Below are 21,963 nucleotides of genomic sequence, written 5' to 3' on the forward strand. Positions count from 1 at the left end.
TGCCTCTGCCTTTGCAGTATGGCTAGCTCATGATTACTAATCTCAGACAGGGAGAGGGAACTCTGAATGTGTGGTGTCACCTGCGGAGATGGATGTAGAATGCAATTGCTCTGAACTGACCTGGGAAGGTACAGGAGCCACTTTTCTCCCATGCTATTCCATCTCTACACACCTCCAAATTTTACATGACAGCTTTATGAGTAGACGGGCCGATATTATTGAAGCTCTGAGGAAGTTTTGGATGTGTTTTTAGTCCTTTAGAAATATTTGCTCCCAGTATTATAAACCCATTTTTAGTTAAAAAAAAAAAAAAATTCCTGGAGATTTTCTCTGGAAACCAGACACGTTTTCAGTATTGACCACACTGTAAGGGTGTGATATGGACCCACACAATTGCCCTGCTAAGGGGCATCTAGTAACTGCTTCCTGCTGGCTCAATGGAGGCACCCTTTGTGGTACCCCTGCTCAACACTGATCCTCTGCGCATTCACGTTACCCGTGCCCACACTGTGTAGAGGATGGAGTGGGGCTCAGAAGGGTATGGCACTAGGTTGAACACCATAGAGGCTGTGCCCGGAGTAAAGCCCCACAAAACCTTCCTTTCACCGTATACACGGATGCAGTCCAAATAAGGCATTAGAAGGGAGCTGCATAGTTTCTTGATGTATTGACTTTCACTAATTTCAGATTTCTCAAGTGTTTTGGTGCTTCTTCTTTGAAAGCTCAAAAAGTATACCAGTCACTGCTTTATTTTTTTATTAATTTTTTATTTTTATTTAATTAATTTACTCAGATTACATCTCAATTGTTATCTCATCCCTTGTATCCTCCCATTCCTCCGTCCCTCCCGCTTTTACCCTACTCCCCTCCCCTATGTCTGTGACTGAGGAGGCCTCCTCCCCCATTAAATGGTCACAGCCTACCAAGTCTCATCTCATCCTTTCTCTGAGTGCCACCAGGCCTCCCCACCAAGGGGAAGTGTAAATGACAGTGAAAAGTGGAAATTTAGAAGGAATTCTGTTCAGGAACAGCAGATAAAAGTGATAGGATAGAGGTAGGAGGATCCAAATGAGTGTCGGGGTGGTTAAAAAAGGGACAGGAAGAGCTTATTGTAGTGATCAAGTGTGTGTCTGCGTTTGGGGGTGACCCCACCTTCAACCTCCTGTGTAGTTTAGCTTCTCCTTTTAACACCAGGAGTCAGGGCTAACCACTGTCTAACTGCTAGCGGGCATGCCTTCCTATAGTTTTCCACAGTGGTAACTGTGATTGCGTTGGGGTTATCCCTAACGGTCCATCCAGATGTTTACAGAGTATGTGCCCTATGGTGAAGCAGTATGTGACGATGCAATAGAATGTTGTAGAGAACAAGCAATGTTATTTACTCCTCCAGGAAACGTGTGCCGTACATATGGCCCCTTTCCCTTTCCCTGTCCCCTCCCTCTACCCTCAGTGTGTGTGTGTGTGTGTGTGTGTGTGTGTGTGTGTGTGTGTGTATGTGTGGTGAGTGAATGTGTGTGTGTCTGTCTGTCTGTCTGTCTCCATGGTGTGAGAGAGAGAGAGAGAGAGAGAGAGAGAGAGAGAGAGAGAGAGAGAGAGAGAGAGGTGGTAGTGTTATAAGTTAAGGCATAGATATTGTACTGAAGATATAACTATACTGTGAATATACATTTGCAGAACTGGGTAACTCAGCTTTCTTTTTATTTTAAGATTAATTTCTTTGGAGGATGAGAACCAGCACAAAGAATCCTCTACTTATAAGAGTAAGTTTTAATTTCCATTTAAAATGCTTCAGAGACTCTGTTTTAATGTACAACAGCCAACTTATTTGCTCTTTTTGGCAAATTCCCTCTTGGCCACTGACTTTTCCATCTTGAGTAAAGTCTATAATTAATTTGCTTCCTGTAGCCTTGGATATTAATGATGTGAACCCTTGAGCAGTTCTGAGAGACATCATGTATTTTGGACCATAAAATGCCATGTTGAGTGACTTTAGCACCATCCAAGTGAGTGGGACCCGGCAGGCAGCTGTTTCTTTCCGGGAACTGGCCTGAGTCATCCTAACTCCAGGTCTTGCTATCACACCCCGGGTGTGGTCACTGGGGATTTCTGGGTGGGTATCCCTCTTTGTTGGAGACAGGAGAGTTTAGACTTTGACCTACCAGGTGAATCCTCAGACCATGTTAAGGAGTGGGGCCAGCTCCCTCAAGGTAAACTGAAGCCTACCTCAGCAGGAGGGTCTGCACACGTGGGAAGATGGTACTCTGTGTGACATTCTAGTATCTCTGGGTCCTGCATTGCCCCAAGATCTTCTGTTGGCTCTTTACCAGAAAGGGACAGAGAATGGAAGATGATGGTAAAACCAGTATGTGACAGTGCTGACCCTCTCACCAGTGTTTAAGTATTGGTAGATGGAAAGGTGGTTTGCATTATATGGGCAACTACAGCTGTTATGTAGATAACAGAAGTACCCAGCCCTCTACTCAGACAGGCCCTTCTGGGGACACACTCTTACCTTCCCTGTCTTGAGCCAAGATGGGACACTTGCCCAGGAAAGGAGAGGTGTGAAGAAAATCGTAGACCTTTTCTTCTGCTCCATTCTTCTTCACCCTGGCTTTTCCTTTCTATTTTTCTAACCACTTGCCAGTGCCCCCCTTTACTCCTTCCTTTTCTATTTTCAATCTGACTTTCAGTAAAAAATAGGAAACATGGAAACAATAACCAGGGAAGTTGGTGGTCCATGCCTCTAATCCATCTGTGCTTTGGGATATGGAAGCAAGAGCACCAGAAAGAAAATAAAGATCATCTTCAGATACATATTTCACATATATATGTACACACACCTATATGCATATATGCATACACACATATACATATACAGTCCTAGGCTACCTGGACTCAATAAGACCAAGTCTTTAAAAACCAAAGCAAGCTTCCTATTTTGTTCCCAACTCTTGTGCATATACGCTTCACAGGCTACAAGGTATGGCCTTGCCCACTTCAGGAGGTGTTTACTAGCACTGCCTCTGGGCCTAGCACAGCACAGGGCTCCACCAGCAAGCATTACACACCACACATGGCCAGCCGAAGCAGACAGTAGCAACTGCTCCCCTTTCCAACTGTAGCAACATGGGTGCAAACTAGCTAGGAGAAAGTCAGCATTCTGGGTATGTGGGATACAGAGGCTTCACTTAATTGAGGCAAATGGGGCAAGCTAAAGCTATATACTACTGTAAGATTTGCCCATAAAAAAGGAACAGCCTGAGAGAAGGAATGAGCAAGAAGTACCAGGCCAACTCAGAAAGGTAGCATTCAAGAATCTAAGGGAAAGTGCATGGGGGAGAGGCTAGACCTGATTTGTGGCCATAAAGGCCTGCCTTTCTGTTGATCTAGGCCTCCAGCCTCACTGTCCCTCAGTGAACCAACGGTATGAACTGTCAGTGTTGTATGGAAATCAAAGTCATTGAGTAGAACATATTTAGTTCTTCCGAAAAATATAAACTCCCGTTTGTTATCCTCACATAAAAATTTCAAATCTATATAGTTTATATACATTTGTATAGTGTGTGACTACACAGAAGGAAATGCAAATTTTCCTCTCTCCTTGTATAGTTTAATTGGGTGTGATATTTCCATAATATTTTGAGATCGTAAATTTATTATAATGAAGTGAGCCCTGTCTTTTATTCGGAGACCTGTGAAAGGTCTGGTGAACATGAGCAAACTGAGTTCGAGGCTGTTCCATCATGTGTGTTAGCATATGTACTCTTGCTTTAGTGTTACTGTGAGCCACGGTTAGTTCACAGCATAACTGAGCTCAAGGCACAGAGGTTTCTCATGTGCCTTTCCTTCCCACATCTGCTACTTTTCACTGCCCACATCCTACACCAGAGTAGTATATCTGTATGATCAAAGAGCCTTAATAGATGCGTCCTTATCACAGTTTGTATAATGTTCACTTCCAGTGTTCTGTTTGTTGTGTGTTATAACTATAAAGTGGAATATATTTTCCACTAAAGTGTGATATTAAGTATTGTTACTGTTTCCTTCTGTCCACCACCTATTCATCCTCTTACCCACTTTCTAACCCCTTAGCATCCACTGGTCTTTTCGCTGTCTCTGCAGTTTTTCTCAGAGTTTGGAGTCTTTAACAACAACAACAAAAAGGATTTTCATTGAGTAGTCTTTCTTTTTTAAATCTTAACCAGGCCCATATGGTTAAAATTCATTAGTGATACCAGTCAGTCATTTAAGTCATTCATTTTTCTATGGATGGAAAATAGCTAAAACAGTATAGTAGAATTGTATGGGCTGTCTCTCAAACAAAACAGAGCTTCACGACCAAATTTAAGCTTACTGAGAGTCGACAGCTGAAGTGAGATGAACTGAGGACTGTGGCTTTGCTTGAGTGAGCTCAGACTGTTCATTCTTTCTGCCTGTGCGTTTGCCTTGCACACAGTGCGTAAGCATGTACCGTTGTGGGCTGCTCATAACCAGTTGCACGTGTTGTATTACAGCTAAAGATGGGGAAAGTACTCTGTCTTCTCTAGACACAAGTTCTGCACAGGATGCATGCTCAGGTAAGCCAAAGACAAACGTCCCAGGTTTAAAAATCTTCTCAGATTCCAAATGTAATACGATTAACTCATAATTTATTTCCTTTCTCCTCTCTTAAGGACCCATAGATGAACTATTAGACATGAAACCTGAGGAAGGTAAAATTTACATATTCTTTTACATTTATAATTTGATCAAATGTTTAATTCTCTTTTTTCCATGCAAGAAAATTTAATGTTTATCTTCTTAATAGCTTTACAGTCAAAAAAAAAAAAAAAGTGAGTGACAGCCATTGTAAATGACATTACCTATGATCAAGCCATACTTAATGTGTATGTTACTATATTTAATTATATAGTGTTTTTAAAGCTGAAAATTATGACAATGGTACTATGTTGTAACAGAAACACTAACTTTCCAACTGAAACACGTGTGGATTTTAAATATTGATCCTTCCACCAATGGCCTTAAGTGATTTGCTTCATATATAAAACCCTCTGAGCCTCAGTTGTTCTCGTTTGTAGAGTGGAACCAAACACAACAGCCTTGTCAGGTAATTGTCAGGAATAGAATTCTGGTACGAAAAGGATAGTTTGTAGTTTCTGATGCAGGGCTACTCTTTTGATGATGGTTAAGTGAGAAAGAAATGTTAGGAATGTTCTCTAGGTGGCGTACCGTGCTGCTTTTCTCTAGGTGGTGTACCATGCTGCTGTTCTCTAGGTGGTGTACCGTGCTGCTGTTCTCTAGGTGGCGTACCGTGCTGCTGTTCTCTAGGTGGTGTACCGTGCTGCTGTTCTCTAGGTGGTGTACCGTGCTGCTGTTCTCTAGGTGGTGTACCGTGCTGCTGTTCTCTAGGTGGTGTACCGTGCTGCTGTTCTCTAGGTGGTGTACCGTGCTGCTGTTCTCTAGGTGGTGTACCGTGCTGCTGTTCTCTAGGTGGTGTACCGTGCTGCTGTTCTCTAGGTGGTGTACCGTGCTGCTGTTCTCTAGGTGGTGTACCGTGCTGCTGTTCTCTAGGTGGTGTACCGTGCTGCTGTTCTCTAGGTGGTGTACCATGCTGCTGTTCTCTAGGTGGTGTACCATGCTGCTGTTCTCTAGGTGGTATACCGTGCTGCTGTTCTCTAGGTGGTGTACCATGCTGCTGTTCTCTAGGTGGTGTACCGTGCTGCTGTTCTCTAGGTGGTGTACCGTGCTGCTGTTCTCTAGGTGGTGTACCGTGCTGCTGTTCTCTAGGTGGTGTACCGTGCTGCTGTTCTCTAGGTGGTGTACCATGCTGCTGTTCTCTAGGTGGTGTACCGTGCTGCTGTTCTCTAGGTGGTGTACCGTGCTGCTGTTCTCTAGGTGGTGTACCATGCTGCTGTTCTCTAGGTGGTGTACCATGCTGCTGTTCTCTAGGTGGTGTACCATGCTGCTGTTCTCTAGGTGGTGTACCGTGCTGCTGTTCTCTAGGTGGTGTACCATGCTGCTGTTCTCTAGGTGGTGTACCGTGCTGCTGTTCTCTAGGTGGTGTACCATGCTGCTGTTCTCTAGGTGGTGTACCGTGCTGCTGTTCTCTAGGTGGCGTACCATGCTCCTGTTCTCTAGGTGGTGTACCGTGCTGCTGTTCTCTAGGTTTTATACTATGCTGTGTTTCATTGATCTACCAGACTATACACCTTATGCTGACAGCTAATGGCCCCTAGAAGAGAATTCAGTTCCCTGCATTTGGATGAGATATTTGGTAGTAAGTAATCTAAGGAAACTAAGGAAAGGGCATCATCCTAGCCTTTGCTTTTCATCCAAATGATTCCTTTTAATGATTTACTAAAACTCCAAAATGCCCCTAAGATTCTGAGCCAAACATCGATGAATCCCTTGACCTGGAGACTGGCATTCTGCTGTGATCATACAGGTTTCTTACAGCACAGCAAGGGGCCCAAGCCATCCTGTGTACCTCAGATAACTAGGGTGTGAGTTTGACCTGTAAGATTGTTTTTGTGACAGATGCTTGAGAGAAGCAGCTTAGAGGGATAAAGGCTTATCTTGGGTCATGGCTGCAGTCTGTCGTCTGTTGGCTTCACTGCTATTTAACTTTGTGGCAAGGCAGAAACATTGGGCACAGTGAAAGAGAGCTGCTCACCGAATAGAGGTCAGAAGGCCGAGTAACAAGAACCACCACCAAGGCACACCCTTCAAAGACATCCTTCAACCAACTATCACCTCCAACTCAGTGCTTCCACAGTTCTGCTGCCTCCCAGTTGTCTGCTCAGATATTGAGTCAGCTATTAATTAGGGCAAAGTCCTCATGGTCTAGTTTTCTCTGAAACACAGATACTCCTACAGCTGTGCTTAATAATCTCTTAAAAATCAGGGTTCAAGGCATGCTACCTTGAGAGACTTCATGAGTTCCTCCCTCCTTCCTTTCTGTGGCCGCTATGCCATCCAGACTGAGGAAAACCTGGAAACTATGGGGCTACATAAGCCACAGTCAGAGCTCCATTGGCTAAGTATTAAAAGCACCCAGAAGGCCTTGGGAATAATGGAGGCATGCATCAGCACAGGATCAATTTCCACAAATATCATCCAGGTTACCTTGAGAAAGTTAGTATGAAGCATTGCCATTTAAAGAGGAACCAGAGCTTCTGCCCAACTGTCAACCTGGATAAGCTGTGGACACCGGTCAATGAGCAGACATGGCTCGATGCTGCAAAACACAAGACTGGAGCTGCTCCCATCATTGATACTGTGCTATCAGGCTACTAAAAAATCCTGAGGAAAGGCAGGCTCCTTAAGCAGGCAGTCATCATGAAGGCCAAATTCTTTAGCCATAGAGATGAAGGGAAAATGAAGGGTGTTGGAGGTACCTGTGTCCTGGTGGCTTGAAGTTACCCAGAGAGGTTAAATGGTAACATTTTCATACACACACACACACACACACACACACACACACACACACACACACACACACACAAATCAAGATTCAAGCCCATCAACATGTAGGCTGAATCCACAGAACATTAGAGAAAAAGTCTCTCAAAGTTAGAGTCACCACAGCTTTGCCATGAATTTCCCAGGGCTTGGCGGAAGTCTGTTTGCTTTAATATGTCATAAGGAAGACGTCATGCTATGCAATATTTTATCAAAATGTATGATTAGTTAAGCAGAAAACATACCAAGCAATGAAAAGAATACATAAACCCATGTATGGGTTGCCGTGCATGGCCCCCAGTTTTGTAAGGACCTTTCCTCTCTGGTTTAAGAATAAAACATTATTATGGAATACCCTTTACAAATTATTTTTGGGGTACTGAAATTCTTTAATCTTACCAAAATGTTATGAGAATAGTACAACAAGCCCTAAATATCTACCATCAAGTTTCAGCAATTCTTGTAATACTTAATAAATGTATTCATAATCGTATTATGCTCCATCTTGTTTCGATGGATTGGTATTCCTCAGCATCTTGTTTATATGGTTTGTTCTTTGTTTATAACTGTACTTAATTTTGTTGCTTTAGTAGACCTGGATAGGTAGTGTATTTACATTAGTAATAAGATAATAGAATATTATGTTTTAAACCCTCACCCATGTTTCTATAATCTAGCCCACAGCTAATTTTGAAAATAAAGCGCATCCTCCTGCTCCTAACCCACATCCTTCTAAAGCTTTTGTACTCAGACACAGAACATAGGAGTCCATATGCTTGCTTCCTTTTCCCTTCATAATGGATAAAAAATATATTTTGGTTTCCATATAAATATTTTAAAAATTGTTTGATAGAATACTATAACCTTAGCCCAAAACCTGCATTTCTTTACAGAATTAAATCAGAAATGCTACCTCTTGCAGTAACCTGCTTGCATTCATAAGCCTCCTTGGATGCCAGCGTCCATCGGGAGAAGATTGACGTCTTCTTATTGAAAGCAACTTTCATGCTTCATCGCTTTTAGTTCTAAAGATGGAGCTGGGGTGTGTTCTTCCCTAATATATGTACTGGTTCTCAGGCAGAAAGAAGGAATCACAGATCTTCCCAATCAAGTGCAGTCTCACATAAGCTACCCTGTTCCTTCACCACCACCACGGTCCCACAGAGCCCTTGAGTGGGCCTGATGTTGCTCTCCACCCTGCCTCTTCTGTATGCTCATCCCAGTGGGTGGTATCAGCTCTGAAACCACAGCCACAAATGTAAAGATAGTCTCAACACACAGAGAACTTGTGACAGAAGAAAAGGAAAAAAAAAAAAAATAATGTCCACTGATATGCCCATTTAGAAATGCATGCCCTTTCACAATTGCCTCAAGGCCTAAATTCTGAATTAAAATGCTGATTACAATATGCAAAACATTAGACTTGAAATAAATCACAATGAGTCCAAGAATGGCTGATGTTATAGGACTTAAGATCTAGCTCCTCTTTCTTCTACTAAATGATAAAGTGATGGAAAACCAACATTTGGCCACACCATATAAACATGTTTTAATAACAAGTTAGTGAGCAGCTGGAAAATGGCTCCAAAATCACCATATGACCACATGGCACATGTAGCCCTCGTGCACGAATCATAGCTTATAGAAATCTTTGTGTTCCTCCAATTGGATTTCTCCCAATCCCTACCAAAATAACATACTACTGAACAAAAAGACGTAGTATAAAGCAGATGAAAATCTGATGTGTTCAATCTACTTAAATCTTATCAACAAGCCTTTACCAAAAACCACACGGTCTAGGCCAATTATAAAACAAGCAGGCCTTGGTGGTGCATGCCTTTAATCCCAGCACTTGGTAGGCAGAGGCAGGCGGATCGATGTGAGTTCGAGGCCAGGCTGGTCTACAAAGTGAGTCCAGAAGAGCCAAAGTCACACAGAGAAACCCTGTCTCGGGGAAAAAAAAAAAAAAAAAAAACCAACAAAACAAAACTATTGTCCATATTACAAAAGCATGTTTTTCTTCTTTCTCTATTACTGCTTGTGTTTCTAAATTCCATCCAGGTATAATGACAACAGTTCATTCAGCAGCTAGCAGAGGTCTACGTGAGAACCTTTAGCCCGTAGCAATCTTATGTTATCAAATGGCACCTGGCTTCTCCTGGGTCATTGAACTGTCACCTGCAGTCATCCTTACAGTCAAATGAGAGATCTGATTGCTTTGCCTCAGGACATGCAGTGACCAAGTATTAAATCCCTTATCTACTCTTGTGAGTGCCTCCTCCTTCCTTCCTCCCTCAGTGTTCTGGGAAATGCTGATGACCTGGGTCACTCTATGAAATAATGATAAACTTTTTCTGTACAGTGCTGGGAAGAACGCATCCTTCACACAAGTTAGATATGCACTCTATCACTGAGTCATACACACCCCCAGTCCAACAATAATACAGTTTAAAAGTACTGTATCAGCAAAGAGTATATCAACAAACACCTGTAGTCCCAGCACTTGAGAAGTAGAAGATTAAAGTTCGAGAGTTCAAAACCAGCATTGGCTACATAACAAGTTTTAGCCAGCTCAGGCCACAGCAAATTCAGTTTAATGAAACCAAATAAATAATAAAAATAAGTGGCACTCAGAGGAAGGACAGCAGGTTGCCAAGAAGAGACTTGATACCCTATGAGCATATACAGGGGAGGTAATCCCCCTCAGGAACAGTCATAGGGGAGGGGAATAATGGGAAAATGGGAGGGAGGGAAGAATGGGAGGATACAAGGGATGGGATAAACATTGAGATGTAACAAGAATAAATTAATTTTAAAAATGTTTAAAAAAATAAGTGTTCTTAACCATGTGGGAGAGCTCTACATGGAATTATTCCTATAGAGATTCTCAAAGATTTGACCGAGCATCCCAACATTCATGATTCTTAATGAGAGATTGGAGCAGATTCGTAGCAATCTGTGTATATTTACTCGGGTCTAGCGTGCCTGGGTTGTTCTTTTGTTTTGTTTTTGTTTTTTCAAAGAACACATATGGTTCCTTACCCAACTCCAGTATTCACACCAGCCCCTGTCAGTTGGGGTTTTTATTTATTATTATTTTTAAACCTGAAGTAAGGTTTTTTTTTTCTTCAAAGCAGCATTCTTTAACTCCAACCAAGAACAATTTGTTAGCAGAGCCTGAAAAATATTTTTCTGTTTAGACGTTCTGTCAGGTGGTTTCCTACCATCTTCCCCCGCTGTCTTTTGGGCAATAGGAGGATGGTGTTGGTGGCTGGGGTTTCATTGCACTGCAGCCCTGTGGCCTTTAAGATTAGTCATTATGTAGGGTGTGGGGAACAGGGAGAAACCCAGAGAAGTGAGCCTTCCTGTTTCACACAGATGAAGGTAAATCAAGTGACATTTATCTGTTTGTTGTCCGTGTGCTCTCATTTTTTTTTTTTTTTTTTTTTTTTTTTTCTGTCTATGTAGTTATTTCCATCTCCTGGGCTCCTAATTTATGCTGAGGTCATGAAACTCAGTATGATTTCAAAAGTGCTCTCTGAGCGGGCTGTCACTGGTTTTCCATGCTCTGCCTGAACTTGAGTTTCCTCTACATTGGAGCTTTTACAAGCCTGAACTTACCGGTTCAGGACGAGTTCTTCTAGGGAATGCTGTCTCAGACCCAGGCTTCTTATGGGCGTTGAGCAAGGCAGGCATAGGGAATGCTTTTGCCATCTTGACCATTCTGCCTCTGTGTCCACATGGTACCCCCCCCCAAAAAAGCCCTCTGGCCCTAGAAAGCCTCACTTGGTACCCCTCCCAAAAGCCTCTACTTATGGGTGCGATCTCAGTGAGTTCTCTACAGTACATACAAGAATACCTACCTCCGTTCTGAGGGAAAGCAAGCTTCCACAGAGTCCAGGCTTCCAGGCCTGACTATCTGTAACTAAGAAACCACATGACCTTGGATAGGTAATCCAACCTGGGCCTATTTTCCCTCATGTATAAAATGAATTCAAGGAAATCATTTCTAAGATCTCTTTGGCCTAAAAATAAATTTTTTCCATTAAGAAAAAGAGAAAGGAAGAAAGAAAAGAAAAGAAAGAAAGAAAGAAAAAGAAAGAAAACAGCAAAAATAGCAAATTCCCATATAGGAATGTAATATCAAACTGTATGCTTCCCAGGAAGCAGCTTTGCTAGGCTGCCTGATGCTGCTTTGGGCCTGGCAGAACATGTGGAGATCCTGCATGCCACCACCACTGGGAGAGAGCTACTGTGTTACACGTCACTACGACGATGTCACAAGGAGCGTTTGCAAGGTTCTGAATAAGAAATACTCTCACAGTTGGCCTCAGAAAAGGTGTTGGGTGGGTGGCCTGGAACTGCAGCTGCCTCACCAGTGTGCACAGCACAAAGGATAAAATAAGAATTTGTGGCCAGGAGTTGGAGAACGTGGATTGAAGGCAGACGTTTGGAGACTCCAAGGCAGAGGAAGTTGTGGCCCTCAATTCAGTGGCATCCTTTGTCTGTCTGCGTGGGTGGGAACTCTGACAAGCCTTCTGCAGAGGCCACTATCACATCTCTCCTTGTTTTCTTTGTCCCCGGTGGTGTGGCCCCGTTTTCAACGATGATACAGGAGCCCACTGACAAGCACTACCTCTCAAGTCGTGACTTGTCTGGTTACGGACTTAAACCTGTCCATTTCGACTTGTAATTAAGTTTCTCTTACAAGTTACGCATAGTAATTTCAGGCATCTTTATTGTGCAGTGTAATAATTGGGAGGTTTCTGTGTTTTATGGTTCAAGTCAGTGCCAGTTTCCTTGCTCTTAGCTGCGTACATAAGTTCTCTTACAAGAGCACAGTTCACCGTGCAGCCTGATTTCACTATTAAAGAGCCAAGATGTGATGACTTTTTGAAATTTGCAACAGTTTAATAATACATTTTAAAATAAGTAAATAAGCAGAATACTCAGTAATAGGCCATACTCAATGGTGAACTTCAGTAGGAGCAAAATCTGAATCCATAACTGACTCCAGCGGGTGTTTTCTCATGTCTGTGGCTAAAATGCCAGCATTTGATAGGGTACAGTGTTAGAATTCTCTTGGCTATAAGGATGGAATCCTGAATTGTTATGCGCTGGGTTTAGAATTTTGCTTAAACTGCACCTGTTCATGTAACTGAGGGTACAGGACAGTGCATTGGCTCAAGCGAGACTCGGAGTCTCAGAGGCTGAGTCCTGTCAAAGCTCAGTCAAAACTCCCTTTCAGGCTCCTTACGGTGTTTTCCTCTGCATGTTGACGTCATTTTCATTCACAGCCTCAGGTTTGTATCTTTGGATCTGAATCCCAAAGAAAGATGGGTCTTTTTCCATGCAGTTTTTATAAATATAGGGAAGTCTTCAGTGTGTATCCTCCCATGAGCCACTCACTGTGACCTGAGAGGTGGAGAACGTCAATCTGCTCAAACACACACACACAATACGTATACACATACATACACACACACATAACACACAACACACACACAACACGTGCACATACAACACATACACAACACATGCACACAACACACACACAACACATATACACACGTACACACAACACACACATAACACATGCACACCCCTACCACACACACACCCCACACATGGCCCCACACACCACACACATACCACACACAACACACACACAAACACACACACAAACACACACACACACACAGAGCTGGGGTGGAGGATGATGAGATCTCCTGTGGGGCATGTCACCAGGATCACAGAAAGAAAGTGCTTCTCAAGAAAAAAAACAGTGGGAGGAAAGGGACGAGGTGCTAAATCAGCAGAAGCCACGGATGTCTGCTGTAGCGTGTAGCCTGGACACCAAGCACTTAAATGGAAATTTTATAGTCTGCTTATGTGTCGAGGACTCCGTGTTTATGATCCTTTGTTCTCCTGTGCATGCTGAGCTTTGCTGGATAGCCATCCCAGGCACCACAGTGACACCTCCCCAAGCCTGCCTTTCATACAGGTACTGCTAAAAGACTGTCTTACGGCCCAACTGAAAAAGTGTCACTTAAGTGGGTTTGGCTCAATAATAATATGGTTTTAACCAGGCCAGAAAGAAACCAGGAGAAAGGGTTTGGGGCACTCCAGTGTCACCAGGAAATAGGAAATACAGAGGTTTGAAAAGTAACCACCGGTTAAAAGGGTGACTCGGGGGAGACTGAAAAAGAGGATTCATCGGTAGATGCACGTGTGGAGGACACACTGATACACTAAGGGCGCTGTCCCTCGCTTCTTCCGGTATGGCAGCGTGACGCCTGTACTACACCATCCGCCTGCCTCACCTGCCTGCCCAGCCTGGTGGCCCCTGCAGTCTGCAGGGGAGCCTGTTTACAGAACCAAGGCAGGCTGTCTTTTTCACCTAGCATGCCTACAGGCTATGTCTGACTGAAAAATGTCTTTGATAACATAAACAATAAAAATGCTTAAATTAGACAGTTGTCTGATTAAAATGATGTTTTGCCAGTATTTTAAAACCACAGTGATATGAGTTACTAGATTTTTCCCTCCCTGATTTATAGCCAGTCTGTTGTGTTCATTTAAAAAAAAAAAAAATCAAAATCAAAAAACTCTAATCTCTAGATCTTTATGTAACATGTGGGTAAAAATAGATCCAGTTAAAGAACACAGAGGAGCTTTTTTTAAAAAACAGCAATAACTTTAACTACTAATCATTATATATATGTATATGAATATATTTGAGGAAAACCTGATAATTTATTCATCATGATCATCGGAATTTCAATGTTGCTCAGAAAAAAAAAAAAAAATCATAGGAACCAGGGTGTTTTTCTGTGTTTCATGGCTTAAGATAAAAAAAAAAAAAAAGTTTGCAGTTTGCAAGTGGGAATAAAATTCCACAAACAAAGCAACACCTAATGTATTCCTCAGCCTTTGGTTCTTAAAATAGGCAGAAAAACTTAATGGAAGAGTTCTTCATAGATGGTAGGAGAAGTCATGTTACCATTCTCCTTATAAATAGTGTTCAGGGTTAGGTCAGTGCTCGTATGTGAGAATGGGTCTCTCTTTAAAATCAGCTGCACACATGACTTTGTAGTCCCAGTATCCTGCCAGTCCAGGCTGGCCACCACTCCTACTGTAACCTCAAGGATGACCCACCAGAGAGCCCGAGAGCCAAGGTCTACTGACGGTGGGTTGGGCCAGGACTAGGGTTCATTACCACCTGCCAGTTCTCATGTCTGAGGCCCGTGGACTGAACCCTCCGCTTTAGACCTGGACTTACCAGCTCCTTCCCAGTCAGTCTCTGCCTGCTACTCTCAGGCAAGCCAGACCCACCTTCCCTTTGTCTCTTGCAGCTGTTACTGCAGAGGCATCCTTCTCAGGCGTTGTTGATGGGCCTCCTGACATGCTCCCTTGGGCCAGGGCGTGGTGAGGTTTCTCCCCAGCTTGGGTGGCAAGACAGGCCGCCACAGGGTGTGCTTGCTGCTGCAGCCCAGGCAGTGTGGATTGAGGGCTTGTGTGGGAAGATTTGGGAAGGCTGACAAACAACAAGCTGAGATCTCCAACAGCTTTCAATCCTGGCTTTGTTTCAGATGTGGGCACGTGTGTCAGATCTGCCTTTATGTTAAGGAAAACCCCAACCCCTAGATTTCTTGTGGAAAAAAATATTTCAGTGAGATTCTAATAATGCTCAAAAGCTGGCTTTGCTTTGGAAGAAAGAGGATGAGGACGAGGGAACGTAGAATTCAAATTTTATTAATAAAGAGTGTCATGCATACATTTCTATTCTGGTTACCCTTTCTTAAATCTAGCCACTCCAGCCCCCACGACAGCTGTTCCTGAGGCTCAAGCACTCAGAAATCCTGAGTTCTCTACTCTCTTACCTCCACCAGCTTGCCTGGGTCCCATGGCTGGGACCCCAGAAGTTGAAGCTGGGGACAAGGATGACCTCCTTCTGTTGAATGAGATCTTCAGCACATCCAGCCTGGATGAAGGGGAGTTCAGCAGAGAGTGGGCCGCAGTGTTTGGAGATGACCGGCTGAAGGAGCCAGCCCCCATGGGGGCCCAGGGAGAGCCAGACCCCAAGTCTCAGATAGCTGCTGGGTTCCTTCCTTCACAGCTTTTAGACCAAAATATGAAAGACCTACAGGCCTCTCTCCAAGGTAGGTCCCAGGGTGACCAGAAACTATTTTGTTGTTTTGCTTGTTCATTCCTATTCCCCCTTCCTTTAATACAAAAGTTTATTTGTTCTCTGTATTTTTTGTTTGTGTATGCACTCTGTATTTTTTACTTTATAACCAGTATCCTTATTGTTGTTGTTGTTGTGGTTGTGGTTGTGGTCGTTTACATCCGGTGACTTTTTAGCTGAGATCTCCAAATCACATCCCAACTTTAAAACGCAGTGTAGGCTCATGATCAGTTGTTTCGAATAACTTTCTGCCTGTCAGCCCTTCCTTAGGGGAGCTAGGGGAGGTTCTGGATCTTTCTCCCTCACTTGGGTTTAAGGTAGTTTTGTGATATGTATGGGAGGCTCTTGCCTTCACAGTAGCCTGTAGCCTGGCCACCCCTGACTGCCTGTGTATCTCATACACCCATGAGATACGCTGCCTACGGAGCTGTAAACATGGCCTCTCTTTAGGTGCTAAGTGGCATTTCACTGGACCTCCTAACTTTGCCTCCTCTCTATATGGCACTCGCTCTTGCTCTGTCTATACCTTGACTAGTCCCTACCTCCTGTATGCGCCAACTCATCATTCCTATTCTGACTAAAGCATACAAAGTCAATCCCCATCGCAGCCTCAGAACAAACGGCTTTCACCCTGACCTGAGTGATCTCCACTCAGCAGGGTTCAGGGTGCAGCAGGGCTCAGCATCCGGCCACATGCACCACACTGAGCACTGCTGATTTTTCCCCCACCAAAAGCAAGCTCCATGGTCAAGTCTTGAGTTTCTAAACCAGGAAATCGTTTTCTTCTATTGTAAGCTTTTTTTCCCCCTTCCTCTCATGCTACGTAAACCAAGATAGGAATTCCTACCATTAAGAAAGTTTCAAATTATTTTGATTTTTCTATGAACTTAAGCTGTCTCCTTAATAAACAACACGTTCATCTGGCGCTCAAAGTGGAGAACAAATGGCAGAGGGGAGTGATTAAGTAATTATGGGCTATTACTACCTTGAGCCTTTGGAAATGAGATCATTCATACAGGAGCTGGAGGGGCAAGATGAAAAAAAAAAAAGGAGTCTCCTCTTCTTTGGGAATGACCTCCTCCTTTTATTTTCTTTGTGATGCCTGTTTTGCCTCACGTCTTAGCAGTCACAGAGCTGGAGACTGCACGGACGGAGAGAATGCTACAAGTGTGCTTTTGCTCGCTGAGTTTCAGCTCTGGTTTCACCCCCGCACCCCTGCCTTCACTGGGTGAAGCCCAGGGAGTGAGTCTGCCAGCTCTCTTGACTCTCACCCCAACCACCTTGTAGGGGAGGCCCTAAGAGGTGTGGGAGGCTCCCAAGGCCAGATCTTCAGCCTACCTCTGTGAGGTTCCATTGTCCTTCTGACTGGGCTACAGAATGATCTGTTGTAGACCGACCCCCAGCTTTGGAGACCTGTGTGCCCTGCTGCTACAGGGAGCTGTGGAGGCTGACAGCTAATGCAAGAGTGAGAAAGCAGGGTCCCTCAGCCTCTTCCTGGACAGACAATGTGTGAAGAGCTCTGGTCAGAGAAAAACCAAGAGCTGTAACAAGGCGGTGACTGTGAGCTTTGTACCTATTTCAGCCTTGCACCGTGCCTGAGAGAAGGCACCAGAGCACTTGTGGGACAACTGGAGGGAGGTGTTCCGACAGAGAGAAATGCAAGGTGTGACCTGGGAAGGGAATGAGGTTGCACAAAGGGAGGCTGTTCATTTCTCGGGCAAACAATTCCGTTTGCTGTTTGCCATCCTAATGCTTTAGCAAGGTGCTCCTTCATTAACAAGCATCTTCTGGGTCCCTCTGTGTGGCAAGCACTGGAAATGCATCTGTGGCCACAACAGGCAAAGCTCTCCGCCTTCCTGGAATTTGTTTTCTAACGGAGAAGAAACGGGGCATGATAAACATACTGAGAAAACTCAACACAGCAGCTTAGAGAGTGACCTGTGAAAGGCAGGGGAGATGGAACAATTGAGAGCCAGTGTTGTGGGATGGCAGAGTGACTAAACAGGGTCTTGCTAGGAAGGTGAGAGCCAAGCAAGGTTGGTTTGCTGGGGATGAGAATTAGCTACATGGGCAGAGGAGGCAACCACCTGTATTGGCCCCATAAGGCAAGGACATGCACAGCACAAATAAAGTCTTCAGGAAGAACAGTTCTTTAAGCTCACTGAGCAAGAATGAGAGGACCAAAGAAGGGGAGGGGTGCCTCAAGGCCACAAAGTCCAGACCATGTTGTAAGCTGGCCCATATATGCCAACAGGGTATATGAGGCTTGAGTATACTGGGCAAATCTCTGGCCTCCTTTCAGCAGCCATGTTGAGAACCATTACAGCATCCTTAGCTACCATACAGCATGATCTGCTTTGTTGTTTAACTGCATCGTCTTGGTTGTTGGTCTTCTCTCTTCCTCGGGGCTTCTAGCAAGACTGATGCTAACTACGGTCACTCGGTGACTGGACTGCAGAGTTTCCTTTGCATGTAAATGGCTACCAACAGAATGCCCAGAGGATTTGACATACCAAGGGGAAAATGTCTATGTGGTTAAAAAAAAAATCAGCCCAATCCTTGTCCACTACAGCTCTGGACTCTCAGTGGGAGCAGCTTTCATGCTGCCCAGTGCTTCCCTGACTGAGGGAACTTTCCAGATGCATGTGATATGGATACAGAGCCAGGATGGCTGCTTGCAGTGACTGAGCACCTTGTAGGCTTCTGTCAGGATTCTGCTTATCTCCAAATAAGAAAGGATGAATGTTAGTTTAGTATTTTCTTTTTCACTGCACCCATGGGGGGATAGAAAATCCATCTAATATGCATGAGTAGTTTTATGTAAATAAGAGTTCAGTAATGACTATTAAACCCTGGCCACATTGTATTAAAATGGATTCCTCTGCCTAACCAGATCATGTCAAAACCTATATTCAGCAACAACTGAAATAATTAAGAAACTAAATATGAGAGGTGAGGCTTGTTGGCATACTGACTCTGTGACACTCTGTGTGTGTGTGTGTGTGTGTGTGTGTGTGTGTGTGTGTGTGTGTGTGTGTGTGTGTAGGGTGGTGGGGAGTTGAGTCCAGCTTTATTTTATAGTTTCCTCCTTCTTCCTCTTATGGTAGCACTGGTGAATCTCTCTGCAGCTCTCTGGGCTCTTACTTAATACTTAAGTAAGTGAGGTATTGGTCTAGGCTTCTTATCCTGGCAGCATCTTATCTGTGGGTTGGCTCCCATCTCTGAGAGGCTGAGGTGTAAAATCAAGTAATTCTGTGAATCTACCAGTCATACACTGCAAGGTCACATGAGCCAGTGCTCAAGACAGCTCGTGCTGGGTGCCAACAACTGTGGTCTTTCTTTTTCTGTGTAAACATATCCATTTAGTTTATTGCTTCCCAGCAAAGGGCCATCACCAGCTACACTTTAGAGACTGGAAAACACAAGAAGCAAGTGGTTTGTTGACCCAAAGTCACACCTTTGGTAAAGGTGGCCAGACTTTGAACCTGGGCTGCCTGACAAAGGAGTCCATGCTTGCCACCAGGACTCCTGGGACCTCTCAGTGCAATGTCTGAGAGCGGAGGACCTTCCCACAAGCCCTTGGGGCATCTGCTACCTGGGGAAACAGGGCTTATAGTGATCAGCCTGCCTGTGGGGTTCCTTATTTCACACAGGAATGAGTTCACTTGGGCAGGCAACACGGTGATGGTGGTAGAGAGAGACAGAGTCCTAGTCTCACAAAAACCGAACGATGGTCCAGAGTAGAATATTTGAAATTGGGTCATCATAGAAGATTTTATAGACAACGCTTGAACATGAAAACACCATTGCCTGGCTTTCTTAAAGGGCTGAGATACCTTCTGGGTCAAGAGGTCAGAAGGCAGAGGTGGAGGGCTCTGGCTGCCTCTAGTCATTAACAATTCCCACACTTCCATTCTTCATCTCCTCTCCTTCCTTCCCTATTTCTTTCCCCTCTCCCCTTCCTTTTTCTTCTCTTCTGTCTTTAATCTTCTAGAATCTATTCTGCTTGCCCTCCTTCTGGGCTCTCTTCTCATTTTCTTCTCCGACCCTCCAGGGGGACTACAAAGAAAAGGGAAGAAAACAAGCCTGCCTGCCTTCCTTCCTTCCTTCTTTCCTTCCTTCCTAGTACAAGATGCAGGAGCTCACAACAAAAATTGCATGTCTGATCAAGTCATTTTAAACATTTGATGAAGGTATTTGAGCTGAGATTCCTCAGGGTTTCTGAAGTTGTTGGCCTGATAGGGGTAGCCCAGCTTATTTTCTGTTGCCGTGATAAAAACCACTATGGAAAGCAACCTGGGGATGTCAGGGTTTATTTCCTGTCACACTTCTGCCTTACAGCCCATTTTTGAGGAAATTCCTGGCAGGAACTCAAACAAAAAGCTGGAGGCAGAACCATGGAGAAATGCTACTTACTGGCTTGCTCTCCGTGGCTTGCTCTCCGTGGCTTACTCAGCCTGCTTTTTTTTTTTTTTTTTTCCCTTGACTGCTTGTCACATTATTGGTGAGTTTCTGCATTATTATTTAATTTAGCCTATCATCAAAAGAGACCTTGGATCTGTAACCTATTCCCCTGGCCAGTCAGGGTTTACCAATTGTATCTGTTTACCCTGCACTAAGTATGCTTTCTTGAGTTAGCTCAGGGGCAGATACCCTAAAAGATTTGTGGAGTAATTACCTCATCAACCCATGTGCTTATCAGCTTGCTTTCTTGTAGGACACAGGACCATCTGCCCTGGTGTGGTACCACCCAGAGTGGGCTGGTCCCTCCCACATCCTTAATTAATAAGAAAATTTATCCATAGACTTGTCCACAGTTTACTCTCACAGTGGGAATTCCTCAGGTAAGGGTCCCTCTTCCTAGATGACTCTAGCTTGTGTTAAGTTGACCAAAAAAAAAAAACAAAACAAACAAAAAAAAAAAAACAAAACAAAACTAACATCATGTGGCTAGGACTTCCTGTATCAGTGAAGTGATGAGAAACTGCCTTCCTGGAGCTTCTAAATACAAGTAACTGAGCCAGCCACGAGTGCTGAGCAAGCAGACACTAAGGAAGGCTTGGAAGCCTCATAATTCATCCTTTTAATTTAAAATTTTTTAATTTATAAGTAGCTCTAATACGGGAAAGATTGCCAGCCGCTCAAATGCTCCAGGAGTTCTCTTAGCATAGGATTCTGCAACCCAAAGCTAGAATTCATGTTCCACATTCGCAGAATTAGAGGGCCTCGTGGTCCTGCAGGGCATTCCTCATTTTGCCAAATTCTTAGATGGTGTTACTTTTAGGGTGGGTTTTAGTTTGGGTTATCTCAAATAAACCTCAGGCCGAGCTCACCTCCTCCTTCTCCTGCGTTAGCCTGGTAACAAGCAACTCACATTTCCAGTTCTCCATGGAAAAATGTCAAGGGAAAGAGATCAGGGTGGATTTATGGTGTGAACACAAGAGTGAGAGCTCTGCCCGGGCCAGCAGGACTGTTAGCTCCAATGGGATTCAAATGCCCCTGGTATTCATAGAAGAGTCCTTCACAACTGACCCCTCTACCCACTCTGTAGATGAGGAAATCCAAGAACCTCAAAAGGTCATGTGCCTTGTCAAGTTCTTACACTTCTCACCACTGTAGTGAGGGCTACGTTCTCAGCTTGGTCTACAAGGTTCTTTAGTATCTAGCCCCAGTTTCCTGGCTGCCCACAACTGCCACATCTTTACTTAGCATGACTCAATGACATAACTGTGCCAATGAACCAGTTTCCTTTTTTAGATGGTGATGTTGGAGATATAGACCAACCTGTCCCGGAACTTACTAGGTAGCCAAGGCTATCCTGAAACTTTCATCAATCCTCTTGCCTCAGACTCTCAAGGCCTAGGATTACAGACACACAGCACTACACTGTAAATCATATATGTTATCCATCCACTGGCCTCTAGGCATACTGAGCTTTTGTGCAACCAAATCTTTCCACCAACACGGCCTTGGCACATTGTTCTCCATAGAGCATGTGGTCCCCACCTACACATGCACAGTGCTATACTTGGCTGACTTCTGCTAGGTCTCAGTCTTGATATTAGTCCATCCACACCCCAGCAATCTGCATTAGCTGCTTCTGCTCCACACTCCCAGTACACCCTGTACTTAAATCACCCTCTTACCTCACCTTATGGCAAAACTGATTTCATTTCTGTCTCTTCCTCGTGTTGTCATAGAAACAGGGTCCACAATTGTGTTGCTCACCATATTTTCAGATCATAGCTCAATGCCTAGAATTCAGTGGATGTTTAAAATATACCTGTTTGAAGGATAGATGGATGGGTGGGTGG

General features: G+C 44.1%; 1 protein-coding gene across 2 annotated transcripts in view; it reads left to right on the plus strand.

Annotated features, from left to right (window-relative positions):
• The window catches only part of Ica1 (islet cell autoantigen 1), a 139,421-nt gene that overhangs the window by 110,830 nt on the left and 6,628 nt on the right, over window positions 1-21,963 (plus strand). Inside the window, exons 10-13 of one of the 2 annotated variants that reach the window (XM_051151931.1) lie at window positions 1,708-1,760; window positions 4,515-4,577; window positions 4,674-4,712; window positions 15,354-15,623. In XM_051151931.1, the coding sequence (XP_051007888.1) occupies window positions 1,708-1,760; window positions 4,515-4,577; window positions 4,674-4,712; window positions 15,354-15,623 (425 nt within the window). Of the gene's footprint in view, window positions 1-1,707; window positions 2,002-4,514; window positions 4,578-4,673; window positions 4,713-15,353; window positions 15,624-21,963 lie in introns of those variants that run through there. The other variant, XM_051151929.1, reaches the window with a different exon arrangement.

This window comes from Acomys russatus, chromosome 10, assembly GCF_903995435.1.
Source record: "Acomys russatus chromosome 10, mAcoRus1.1, whole genome shotgun sequence".
Classification (NCBI taxonomy): domain Eukaryota; kingdom Metazoa; phylum Chordata; class Mammalia; order Rodentia; family Muridae; genus Acomys; species Acomys russatus.